Here is a 12397-nt window from a genome sequence, read left to right as displayed (position 1 = left end):
TCAGTGCTGTACCGTAGGTGCTTGATTTATTTTCCCCATAACTTCACCCAGCTTCTGCTAAAGACATGTGACCTTTCAACTCACCGTTCCCATTTCATCATGTAAATTAAGCACAATAACATTTACCTTGCTTGTGGGGCACCATTTGCCATTTGCTTTTGAGGAGGCAGATTCATAAAATTAAGAGCAATAAGTTAAACACAGCTGATGATAGGAGGTTGATAGAGTGTTTCTCCACATCAGCTGAGCTATGGACTACACTGCAAGAATTAAAATTTTAGTTTCTGAAATTCTTTGGAATTTTAAAAATTATTTTTCATTGTACTTGCCAAGCCCATGTGTAATAAATCCTTGACTAAAGTGGGATTACCAATTTATCTATACTTACATCTACATCATCTACATCTGTACACACACTTTCAGTTTGTAATATTCAGAGCTTTCAGTAGCTTTAAAGATGTCAGTCATCACCCTCACTGGTGTATAGGAGTCTACTTTTATGGCCCATCAGGAGACCCTCTCTGCCTTTAGCCCTTGCTTTGCCTCTGCAAGTGCAGGTTCCTAAATCACCTGACGGCACGTCTTTAAGAAAACAGTTCCAACACACAGTTAATTATTTTCCTAACTTAACAAGTGTCTAAATTGGTTATCACTGTATAGCTTTTCCATTTTCTCTCTTTAAAATATGCTTACAAAATTTCCCTGACAATATTGTAAAAAGCCACACGTTAACAGTAGTTCCCTCTATGTCTGCCTCAGTCAGCACATGCAATGAGCCCACTTGCTGTTCTCTGATCTCTGCCTGCACTTCTATTCCCTCCACCCCCTCCAAAGTCCACACATCAGTGAATCCAGAAATGAGAAAACAGTCTAAAAAAATCACTCCTTGTTGAGCCAAAATAAATATTACCAAAGCATTATTCGAGAGTGGCAGTAGTCGTCACAGTGGAGTAGGTTGTAGAGCTTTCTTTATCTCTTCATTTGGATCATTTTCCAATGAAATGTAGTTTTATACTCAAATTTCAATTTAAACAACTTAACAAACATGTCTTGAACAACTACTAGCTTCAAAGCACTGTGCAGAACTTGTTCTAGATATGCGATAACAATACTTTCCTCAAGTAAAGAAGTATGATATCATCATCATCATCACAACCACCATTTGTACTCTACCTGCAGGGAGCTTCAGTCCTAGTTCAATAGGAAAATACGTAAACAATTATGAGACAATGTGCTAAGCATAGCACAAAACATTGTGAACAGTGAAGAGCAACAAATCAACTTAGCATAGATGATTTGTGTGTGTGCGCACGTGTGTGTGCGTGCGCGTGCCAGTACTGCAGTTCTGCCATCCCTTAGCTTTTTTTGCTTAAGGCTAGCACTCTAACACTCGAGCCACAGTTCCAGTCCTGGCTTTTTGCTGGTTAACTGGAGATGAGTCTCACCAACTTTCCTGCCTGGGCTGGCTTCAAACTGCAATCAGATCTCAGCCGCCCGAGTAGTCAGGATTATAGGCATGAACCACAAGTGCCCAGCATGGGTGGTTTTTATATCTTAGACAATGAGAAAAATCTTCCATTCAGAGGAAGGGACACATAAGGCATGACAAGCTGAAAGAAAACCAATATAAAGAACACAGAGCATTAACACAGGAGGCTTCCAATAACGTAGTATGTGTAAGGAATGCCCATCAAGTGTGGGGTGAGGAGGTGGTAAGAGAGGGACCAGTCATAAAAACGTAGTCAGGGATCAGAACATGTAGACAGACTGAGGTGTCATGTTAAACAGTCTGGATGGGTATACAGAAATTGCTACCTATACTCTGTACCAATAGATTTGTGTGCTGGAAACTTGGTTCCCACTGTGGCATTGCAGAGTGAGACGAGCTGTAAAAGGTGGAGCTGAGCAGGAAGACCTATCGCTGGGAATTGTCCTTAGCTGGTCTTAATGAATTTTTTTCTCTCAAAAATGAGTTGTTACCAGGTGTCGGTAGCTCACGCCTATAATCCTTGCTACTCAGGAAGCTGAGATCTGAGGATCACAGTTCAAAGCCAGCCCTGGCAGGAAAGTATGTGAGACTCTTATCTCCAATTAACCACCAGAAAACCAGAAGAGGCACTGTGGCTCAAGTGGTAGAGTGTTAGCCCTGAGCTGAAGAGCTTAGGGAAAGCGCCCAGGCCCAGAGTTCAAGTTCCACAACTAACAAAAAAAGAGATGTTATAGGTGGGTACCAGTAGCTCATGCCTATAATCCTAGCTACTCAGGAGGCTGAGATCTGGGGACCACCGTTCAAAGCCAGTACAGGCAGAGGAGTCCATGAGATTCTTATCTGCAATTAATCACCACAAAAGTCAGAAGTGGCGCTATGGCTCAAGTGGTAGAGCACTAGCTTTGAGCTAAAAAGTTTATGGACAGAGCCCAAGTCCTGAGTTCAAGCCCCAGGAGTGGCACAAAAAAAGAAAAAGGGGTGTTATAAAAATACTGAGCCTGACCCCCAAATCTATCCGACTTCCTGGCTCACCATGTGATTCCTCCCTTTCACACACCCTCACACCATAGCATCACCTACCCTGTAGTGACACAGCCAGAGGCTTGGGCCCTCACCAGGGACCAAACACACGGTGCTGCCCAATCCCAACGTTTAGCCTCCATAACCGTGAGCTACATACATTTCGTTTCTCTGTTAAGTGACTGTCCTCATATATTTTCTCACAGTAAGAAAAAAAAAAGAACTAATATATGCCCCAACATTTAATGATGCCTCCTAACTTACAAATACAAATCCTAATTTTTAGCTAAGCATATGGTTACACAAGATGCAGACTTTATTTCTCAATCTGTCTCAGCAGCAAAGAGTTCTGAGCAAAACTACAGTATATAGAGTCCAAAAAGTTTTCTTAAAGAAGGGAACCATTTCCTTCTCCATATCTCTACATTCAGGCTGGCTAGAACATGGAGGTAATGGCTAGAGCCTGAGCAGCCATCTTGAGCCAAAGACAGAAATCATTTACTAAGTATAAGAGTAAGACAGACAGAAGATGCATTCCTGCTAGGTTTTTTTAAAACCATCCTACTAGATCAGCTTGCTTCCTTCCAGACTTAGATGAGAAAAATAAATTTCCATTATAATTCAATTGTTGTCATTCTGAGTTTTCTCTCACAGTAGCACTTAATCCCAAGTGATCCAAAGGAGAGCCACAGAAGAACATTAGATAGAGAAGAGGCAGACCAGAATTAAGGAGGCCATACAGAAAAGTATATTTGGGGAATCTAGGTGAAAATTCTCCATAATACCCATTTAGATTTTACTGGTATTATCTGAGAATGTAGCAATCCCATCCTTACATGCATCACTACTTGCCTTATTGTTAATCAACAACTTAAAGAAGATCATATAAATACTTACTGTAAGGGCTAGGAATGTAGCTTAGTGGTAGAGTGCTTGCCTAGCATGCATGAAGTCTTGGGTTCGATTCTTCAGTACCATACAAACAGAAAAGGCTGGAAGTGGCTCAAGTGGTAGAGCCCTAGCCTTGAGCAAAAGAAGCTCGGGGATAGCGCCCAGGCTCTGAGTTCAAACCCCAGGAGTGGCAAAAAATAAAAAACAATGCAAAGGTTCTTTGAAAATTATAAAGAATAAGTATAAATATGCTCCATTGCCCCGAGGCACAATCAGAGAACATTTTAATTCTAGTCTCTCGTCCAAAATAATCTAAGTCATTCAAAGTAAGAAACCTTCATTTGACAGCCTGATGAGCAGAATGAAAACTCGAAACACCTGCTGAAAGTCCTACTGAAAGAAAGGACAAGAAGCTGTCTCTGCATTCACTCATTAGCGACAAGGAGATTCTCAAAATAGCTCTTGACTGAGCCAGTTAGAGTTAGATCAGGGTGATTAGCTCTGTGTTCCTGAAATCATTTTCAGTGTCACCCATCATCTGAATGCCATGGCAAAACATGGCATTACCATAGCAACCAAGAGATGCTAGGAAGAGAGAGAAGATGCTTCATATTATTTCCTCAAAGCATTCTGAAGTTAGTCTCTGCTATTACCAATGTAGCGATTATCGCAATATACATTTCTCAAGTGTAGTACCCAGTATCCCAGTATAAATTGGTTTTTTCTTTTTTTTTGGGGGGGGGGGGCCCAGTCCTGGGGCTTGGACTCAGGGCCTGAGCACTGTCCCTGGCTTCTTTTTGCTCAAGGCTAGCACTCTGCCACTTGAGCCACAGTGCCACTTCTAGCCATTTTCTGTATATGTGGTGCTGGGGAATTGAACCCAGGGCCTCATGTATACGAGGCAAGCACTCTTGCCACTAGGCCATATCCCCAGGTCCTAAATTGTTTTTTTCCCAATAAATGATCTGTAGTTTAATCACCTCTTAAGGACCAACATGTCATGATATAATTTTAGGGTATGATTACAATAAGTTGTTTCACTAAACAAGACAATTTTAGACCTTGTTATAAAACAATTCATTTATTTTAATATGAATATCAACATTAAAATATGGAATCTTTGAATGCTTACTTTCAACAAAATATCCACAATTCGCTGCTGGTATTCCACAGCTTGTTTGTCATTTTTAAAATCTTCAAAGGTCTAAGAAGAAGAAAGAAAAATTTTAAAGTAGTTATTATTTGCAAATTTTAAAAGGTAACCAGCTATTAAATTCTTGTGGATAAAATCCAAGTAAAATCCCCAATAAGATAACCATTTCTCATCAGGGTTTTTACATATACCTTTAGTGATAGGTTATTTTTAGGAAGTCAAGCAGAATGCTACATTTATTATTTCATGGTTTGCTAAGACCATAAAAATTATAATGTTTTAAATATAGTGTCATCACACAACCAAACAGTAAGAAAGGAAGAAAAGCAAACTACAGGTTGAGAAAACAGAAAGCACACTAATGTTAAGAGGCCATCTGAAAGCAAAGGTCTGAGAACAGAAGGCCAAAAGATGCCACCTGTTCAAATAACTGAGTGTATAACCACTGAACATAGCATCATGAAAAATTACTCTCCTAATTCTTATAACAATTGAGAAAATTATGTTCAAAATAAGACATTTTTTATTATAGGAAGGGATAGGGGATACACTAGGGCTCCTTGGCATAGGTTGAAATTTCCTAAATAAAGATCCAAAAATACAACAAATCAAAGAAAGCATGGATAAATGGGATCACATTAAACTGCAGGGCTTCTGCATGACAAAGGACATAGCCAGCAAGATAAATAGCTCAGATTGGGAGATCTTCACTAGCTATATAATAGACAAGGACCTCATATCAAAAATATACCTAGAGCACAAAAAAGTAACCCCCTCCAAAGCCAATCCTCAAAGAAACAAACACCCCCAATAATAAGTGGGCTAAAGAATTAAAAAGATTTCTCGGAGAAGAAATAAGGATAACCAATAGATACGTGAAGAAATGTTCAACATCTCTGGTCATACAAGAAATGCAAATCAAAACAACAATGAGATTCCACCTCACCCCAGTAAGAATGGCCATTATCAAGAAAATAAATAATAACAGATGGTGGTGGGATGTGGCCAAAAGAGAACACTACTACACTGTTAGTGGGAATGTAAACTGGTTCAACTACTCTGGAAAGCAGTAGGGAGGTTCCCCAAAAGACTAAACATAGAGCTTTCCTATGATCCAGCAATCCTTCTCCTGGGCATTTATCCAAATGATTACAAAGTAGGCCACACTAAAGCTACAAGCACAGCTATGTTCACTGCAGCATTGTTTACCCTAGCAAAGATAGGGAACCAACCCGGATGCCCCTCGGTAGATGAATGGATCAAAAAAATGTGGTATATATACAAGATGGAATTCTACACTTCCAGCAGCAAGAATGACATCACCCCATTTGTAAGGAGATAGAAAGACTTGGAAAAAAAATCATGTTAAGTGGTTTCCCTTGTTTGTAAAAATTAGTATAAGCCAAGGATAGTCCTAGCAGAGGATCAAACAAGAGGGCTTGGACTCAGGGCCTGAGCTTCTTTTTGCGCAAGGCTAACTACCAGTTGAGCCACAGGGCCAATTCTGGCTTCCTGTTTATGTGGTGCGGAGGAATGGAACCCAGGGCTTCATGCATGGAAAGCAAGCACTCTACCGCTAACCCATATTCCCAGCCCAAGAGGGTTTTTCTGTTGTTGTTTCTTTGTTTTTGTTTTCTAATGTATACTGTGTGAAGTTCCTTCTTTTTTTTCCTCCCTTTAGTTTATCCCCTGCTGTCACTGTCTTTTATTTTGGTATCTATCCAGTGTCTTGCATATATGTTTATCTGATTTGGAGAAGGGAAGGGGAATAACAGAATGGTGAGGAAAAGGACAAAGGTTGAACCAATGCAACAGCAATACTCACAAGACACTATTTGGAATGAACTTTGCAATTCAGAGAGGAGGGAAGCTGGAATGGGGGAGTGGGGGAGGGAGAGTGGGAGAAAACAAGGAAGGGGGTAACAATGTTTGACAAGAAATGTCCTCATTACCTTAATTATGTAACTATAACCCCTATGACATCACCCTTACAATAAAATAAAATTAAATTAAAAAAATAAGAGAATTCTAAGGTATTATAACAGAACTGCAAAAATATTAAAATTCCTAAATCTGCTCACAAGGATTAGGTATCTTATTCTCCAAGCACTGTCAAGTACACACATTATATTTTTATATTTCTGCTTGAGTGAGGCAAATGGATTTTGGATTTTGTTTGGCAGTACAGACAACGGCATGTCATAGAAGTACCTAACACAAATAGGATTCTTATAAGGAGGAACTGAAATGGTATCCATTATTTAAAAAACTGAAATGAAAATGCTAAATAAGAAGACCTGTGAAAGATTTGAAGATCTTTCCTATAGTTTTCATTTAAGGCATTTGGTTCTGAGAAATGTTTAAATCACATACAATCATTTACTGGCATTTTCTCTTTTTTGTTGTTGTTGTTGGTCATGTTGTTGTTCAACTCAGGGCCTAGGTGCTCTCCCTGAGCTTTGGTGCTCAAGGCTATGCTCTATCACTTTGAGCCACAGCTCCACTTCCACTTCTCTGGTTGTGAAATGGAGGTACAAGTCTTGGGGACTTTCCTGCCCAGGCTGGCTTCAAACGGTGATGTTCAGATCTCAGCCTCCTGAGTAGCTAGAATTACAGGTGTGAGCCATCAGCACCCCACACACTTCCTTAATCAAGAAAATAGACAACAAGCCAAGTAGTGGCTCATGACTGTCAGCTACTAAGGAGGCTGAGACCTGAAGGATTACAGTCTGAAGCCAGCTCAGGCAGAAAAATTCATTAGACTCCATCTCCAAAACAGTCGGCAAAAAGCAGGGCCGGAAGAGTAGCTCAAGTGGTAGAATGCCAGCCTAACAAGCAAGCTGAGGCAAGTGTGAAGCCTTTGAGTACACCATGCTCCCAAAAGAAAATAGACTATATATTGCATAAACAGAGAGAGAGAGAGAGAGAGAGAGAGAAAGACAGAGAGAGAGAGAGAGAGAGAGAGAGAGAGAGAGAGAGAGAGAGAGAGAGAGAGAGAGAGAGAGAGAGTGTGTGTGTGTGTGTGTGTGCTGGAGTTTCAACTCAGGACCTCACACTTGCTAAGCTAGCTTTCTACCACTTGAGTCATGCCTCCAGATTTTTTTATGAATTTTATAGCTGTGAACTCTGAAGTCTATATAATAGTTCTATTCAAAATGGAATACTTGGTGGTCTTTAAGTGGGCCCTAGATTTCCCCAACTTCCTTTGTTTTAATTGCTGTACACTTTGGTTTCTTCTCTTGGGCTAATAGTTAAGTGCTTAGCAGTTGAACGTCCAGCTAATTACTTATGAAGTGAAAGAAAATACATTTTAAAGTCTAATATAGGAATAAAAGACTCTTTAATTATGTTTAAGTTGCAACTGAACATGTCAATTTATGAGTGTAATGCATTTTGATCAATGCCACCCCCTCCAACATATAAATTATTTTCAACTAGTCTGCTTTGCTGTTAGTTACTTGAGAAAAACTGAACTGAGTTGCCAAGGAGACTGTAGGAACTCTTAATCTGGAAGCTTCAACCAGGAGATATTTATATGTTTATGTGGGTTATATATGACCCTGCCTGAAGACAGGAAGACAAGGAATCTTTCCACTCTGGTTTCTGGGAATCAATTTCTCTCTCTCTCTTTTCCTCTCTCTCTTTCTCTCTCATCCTTGCTATAGCAAGATGTCACTCTACACAGATACGGAGGGTGCCATATGCTAAGCCAAGTGCGATTCCACCAAAATCTAAAACTGTAGAGAATTAACAAATGTATGTAAAATGTCAGCAATGACAGCAAATGAAAAAGAATTTCCTTAGCCATTTTCCTTCTGGCAGCATGCTGTCATTGCTTTAAAACAGATATTAAAAATTTGTTTCTATGGATATAATTAAGTAGTGACATATGACAGTGTAAATGTTATGATACATACAATGACATGTTTTGGTGGTAGTTATCAACTGCCACCCAAATGGCACACTACTGCCAGAACATGATCATTCCATGATGACGCTTCTAAATAGTCAATGTTTGCTACAGAAATAGTAAGCAAAGGTCCTAATGGCGATTTACAGTTTAAGAAGCACAAAGGACCTAAAACTTAGGTCCAAAGCAATCTGTGAGTTTCGACATTCAAACTTCTTTCTGGAGTCTCTTACAAATTATTATGGGGAACTAGGGGAGGGGAACACCAAAATGGAGAGACAAAGGGTGAAAGACAAACCAATGCAACAGCAATACTCACAAGAACAAGACAACATGCTGTAAACCAACAGCACAACTCAGGGGAGGGTGGGGAGGGAACCAGGAAGGGGGGTGGGGGGAGCAAAACAAAGGAAGACATAACAAGTTTGATAAGAAATGTACTCACTGCTTTACGTATATAATTGTGACCCCTGTGTACATTACTTTGACAATAAAAAGTTAAAAAATTGTTATGGGGAGAATAATAAAAGGAGTGACATCAATCAAGATGCATTGACTGGTAATTCCTTAAAGATAATAAAAATACAATAAAAAGGGAAAAATAATAATTAAAAATCATGATGGTGTTTCTGGGTAATAATTACAGCAAGTTAAAGGCTAATTCAGGGGTCTGCCAGATAGGGCTGAGGGAAATCTAACCTTCTGTGTTTTCTTTACAGGATTTCAAATACATATGTGCAAGGTCTGAGTTAGTGTACTCCTCTTTCCCCAGCCAATGAAGCCACAATTCAGTGCTCATCCCATCCTTGGCCTGATATAGAAGCTCAACCAGTACCGAGTGGAAATCTTCAGTATGAAACACAGAATCCCAACAGGATGCTGTTTGACCATGTGAAAATGTTTAGGCCCTGAGGATGCACCATTGAATTCTTATGGATCCAACTATTTTGATGGTTGAACTCACATGTTCAGCTCTGGGAAAAATTACTTGGAGCTTAGTATGGATGACTATTTAGACTGCACTGTAGGGGTCTGTAGGAATCCTGAGATATGGAAGAACCCACAATAACTGAATCTGAAGGCATATTCCTCCTCTTATGTGCAGGGAATAGTTATTACAATCTCTTTACCAACTCCCCATTACTTCCTCAGTGTAGAGAGAAGCCACAGGGCCAGGTTGCTGTGTTTCTTGATCTTGAGAATGGATGTGTGAGTTTTTTGAATGTTGAGAAGAGTTCCAATATCTGGAAGTGCCCTACTGGCTGCTTCCATTTTCCTATCAGACCTTGTTTTTTCCACTAGCCACACATGTAAATGTATCTGTTAATAACTTGACCATGGGCCAGACACTTTGGATCGCAGAGAGTACATCTCACTTAAAGGAAATTACTAATACTGTACATGTATTTCTTTGTTTTTATTGTACTTTAATATAACTTCATTTTGTTATTAAATATATATTTATAGTAAAATGAAAAAAGAAATAAAGGGTCAGGGAGTAAATATTTCAGGCTTTGTGGACTACACATGGTCTCCATCACATATTCTTGCTTTTCACAACCTTTAAAAATACATATGTATGTATTTTAATATATATATTCTGAGCTTCAATAGGCATGGGTTAACTGGGGCTGGATCTAGTTCTCAGTCATTTGTCCTAATCTATACACACACACGCACACACATGCACATACACTAAAAAATAAAAAAGAGCAAAAAGAAACAATCTGTACTAATGACAAAACTAGAATGAGAACAAATATCACATACTCCAATTGACCCTAAATAAAATAAACACCTCATGTTAGACAAGTTGATTCTCAACAAATTATCCCATCAAATTTAAGTCAGGATAGAAGCGTGTAATGTAAAAGTAAGAGAGTGCAATCAAGTTTTAGTAGGAGCAGGAAACTTATAACCCTCAATAGAGTTCACCTCAAGAAGAGAGAGTTGAGGAAATCCTGGGTGAGGAAATACTGAGATCACGCCTGAGACCTAGTAGATCAGAGCACCAGCTTTAGCAAAACCAGAAGAAAGGGTCTGGAGAGTATGGATCAGAAAGTCTGGTAAGATACAACATTTGACAGAGAGAAAATATACCTTGGAATGGGAAAATGTTCCCTAGAGATTTGGTAGTAAAGGCTTAGCGATAAAGTTGGAGCAAGTCAAACACACCAAAACAAGAAAAGGTCTCAGAATGAAAAGATGATAGACTACCTACCCCAAAAGGTATCATTCATTTAAGAAATTGCTCTTAATTTCTTGTCTGGACATATTTTTTTTTTTATTTTGAGTAAATACCTAAGAATTTCTAGAGCTTCTGGATCATTTAGTACCTGTATTATTTTAACTTCAAAAGAAATGGACAAACTTTCTCACAGTGGTTCCTGGTATGGTATGTAAAATTATTCTAGTTTCTTCAGGAGTAAAGCACTGTAATTCTAATTGTGAACAATAAACGTCTATTGTTTATGAGTCACTTAGTCTATGGCATTCTGTTCTAACAGCGAAGGAATCTGAAATAGTGATTCACACCTAAATCCCAGCATTCTGGAGGAGGATGGAGTGGCCAGCCCTGGCCTGCTTAGTAAGACCCTGTCTCAACATAATAAAAACAAACCAACAAGTCAGAAGGAATCTTCTAAAAGTACAAATTACAATATCCTTCTTTCTAAAAGACTTTCACGGCAACCTACTGGTATAATATAAAGCCAGTTTGTAAATGTTACTTTTTATTAGCATATATGAATCACACAGAGGTCTCCCTGTGATATTTCCACGCATGTACTTTGATAGATGTCACCCCCTCTCCCCCTCTGCTTTTAGTCAATTTCCTTGGTAGGTCCTGGGGTCTGAGGTGAGAGCCCCACCCTTGCTAGGCAGATGTTCTACCACCTGAGGCGGTCAGCCTTTCTTGCACTGGTTACTTTCCAGATAAGGTCTCTCTGTGGACTCGGGCTGCCACGCTCCCACCCGTGCTCTCCTCCGCTGCTGGCTCACGCGCTGCACCACTGGCTGCGATGGGGTCTCACAAGCTTTGATGTTTGGGCTGGTCTCACACTAGAATCCTCAGTCACCACCTCCCAAGAAGCTGGGATTGCAGGCTTCAGTCAGAACCAATTTCAATGGGTTTCAGTATCCTATTTTCATACATGCATATGAAATACTTGGATTATAACTAAACGCCTGCATCACCTTCTATTCCCCCCAGGTTTCCCTTCCCAAACAGTCCCCATTTTACGCTCATGTCATCTTTTTTTTTTGGTCTAGATTTCATATGTAAGAGAGAACATGCAATACTTATTTTTCTTGGTCTGCAAAGTCCAATCCCTTACGATAGCATGCAAGAACTAGTGTCTCCTTTTCTCTCTAGATTCGTTTCTCTCCGCATTGTCTTACATTTAAAGATGCAGACATACTAATTTTCTTCTGCCTCATTTCCAGAACTTCTTATGTATTTTGGTCTTCTCCCTGGAATATCCTTCTGCAGCCTCCACCTCTTCAGCTGTCTCTGGAGCTCCATGTGGACGGTCATTTCACCTTGAAGCCCTCCCCTAAGCCTCTCCTGGGGCCCTTGCTCGGTGTCCCCTGGCGTCCTGCACTCGAAGCCGCAGGGCGCACTGTGGGGTAAGGAGTGAGCTATGGATCTGGATCCACTTCCTGCACAAGGCCACGGCTCCCAGCCGGCCAGCCAGGGTTGCGTCTCCCAGCCAGTGGAAGGGGTGTACTAGGTGAACAGCATTGGCCAAGCAAAGGAAAGGGATTGCTTTGCAGCTTTACTATAAATTCCAGTATCATAATCCACATAGCAGCACAATCCCACATTTATTTCGCCATCGTACAGCCCTTAAAAAGCAAAAATGGGACCAAATTTCTTGCTGTCCACCACTCTTTCCAAACTCTTTTACTCCATCACTTCTTATTTCTTTATTCT

At 40.0% G+C, this 12397-nt stretch overlaps 1 protein-coding gene across 2 annotated transcripts in view; it reads right to left on the bottom strand.

Moving 5' to 3' along the window:
• Positions 1-12397, bottom strand: part of Vps8 (VPS8 subunit of CORVET complex) — a 192355-nt gene that overhangs the window by 83934 nt on the left and 96024 nt on the right. For both annotated transcript variants that reach the window (XM_048347271.1, XM_048347272.1), the window contains exon 29: positions 4533-4604. In XM_048347271.1, the coding sequence (XP_048203228.1) occupies positions 4533-4604 (72 nt within the window). The remainder of the gene's footprint in view (positions 1-4532; positions 4605-12397) is intronic.

This window comes from Perognathus longimembris, chromosome 5, assembly GCF_023159225.1.
Source record: "Perognathus longimembris pacificus isolate PPM17 chromosome 5, ASM2315922v1, whole genome shotgun sequence".
NCBI lineage: Eukaryota > Metazoa > Chordata > Mammalia > Rodentia > Heteromyidae > Perognathus > Perognathus longimembris.
Note: the sequence above shows the minus strand (reverse complement) of the source record. Positions and strands in the feature narration are given on the sequence as shown.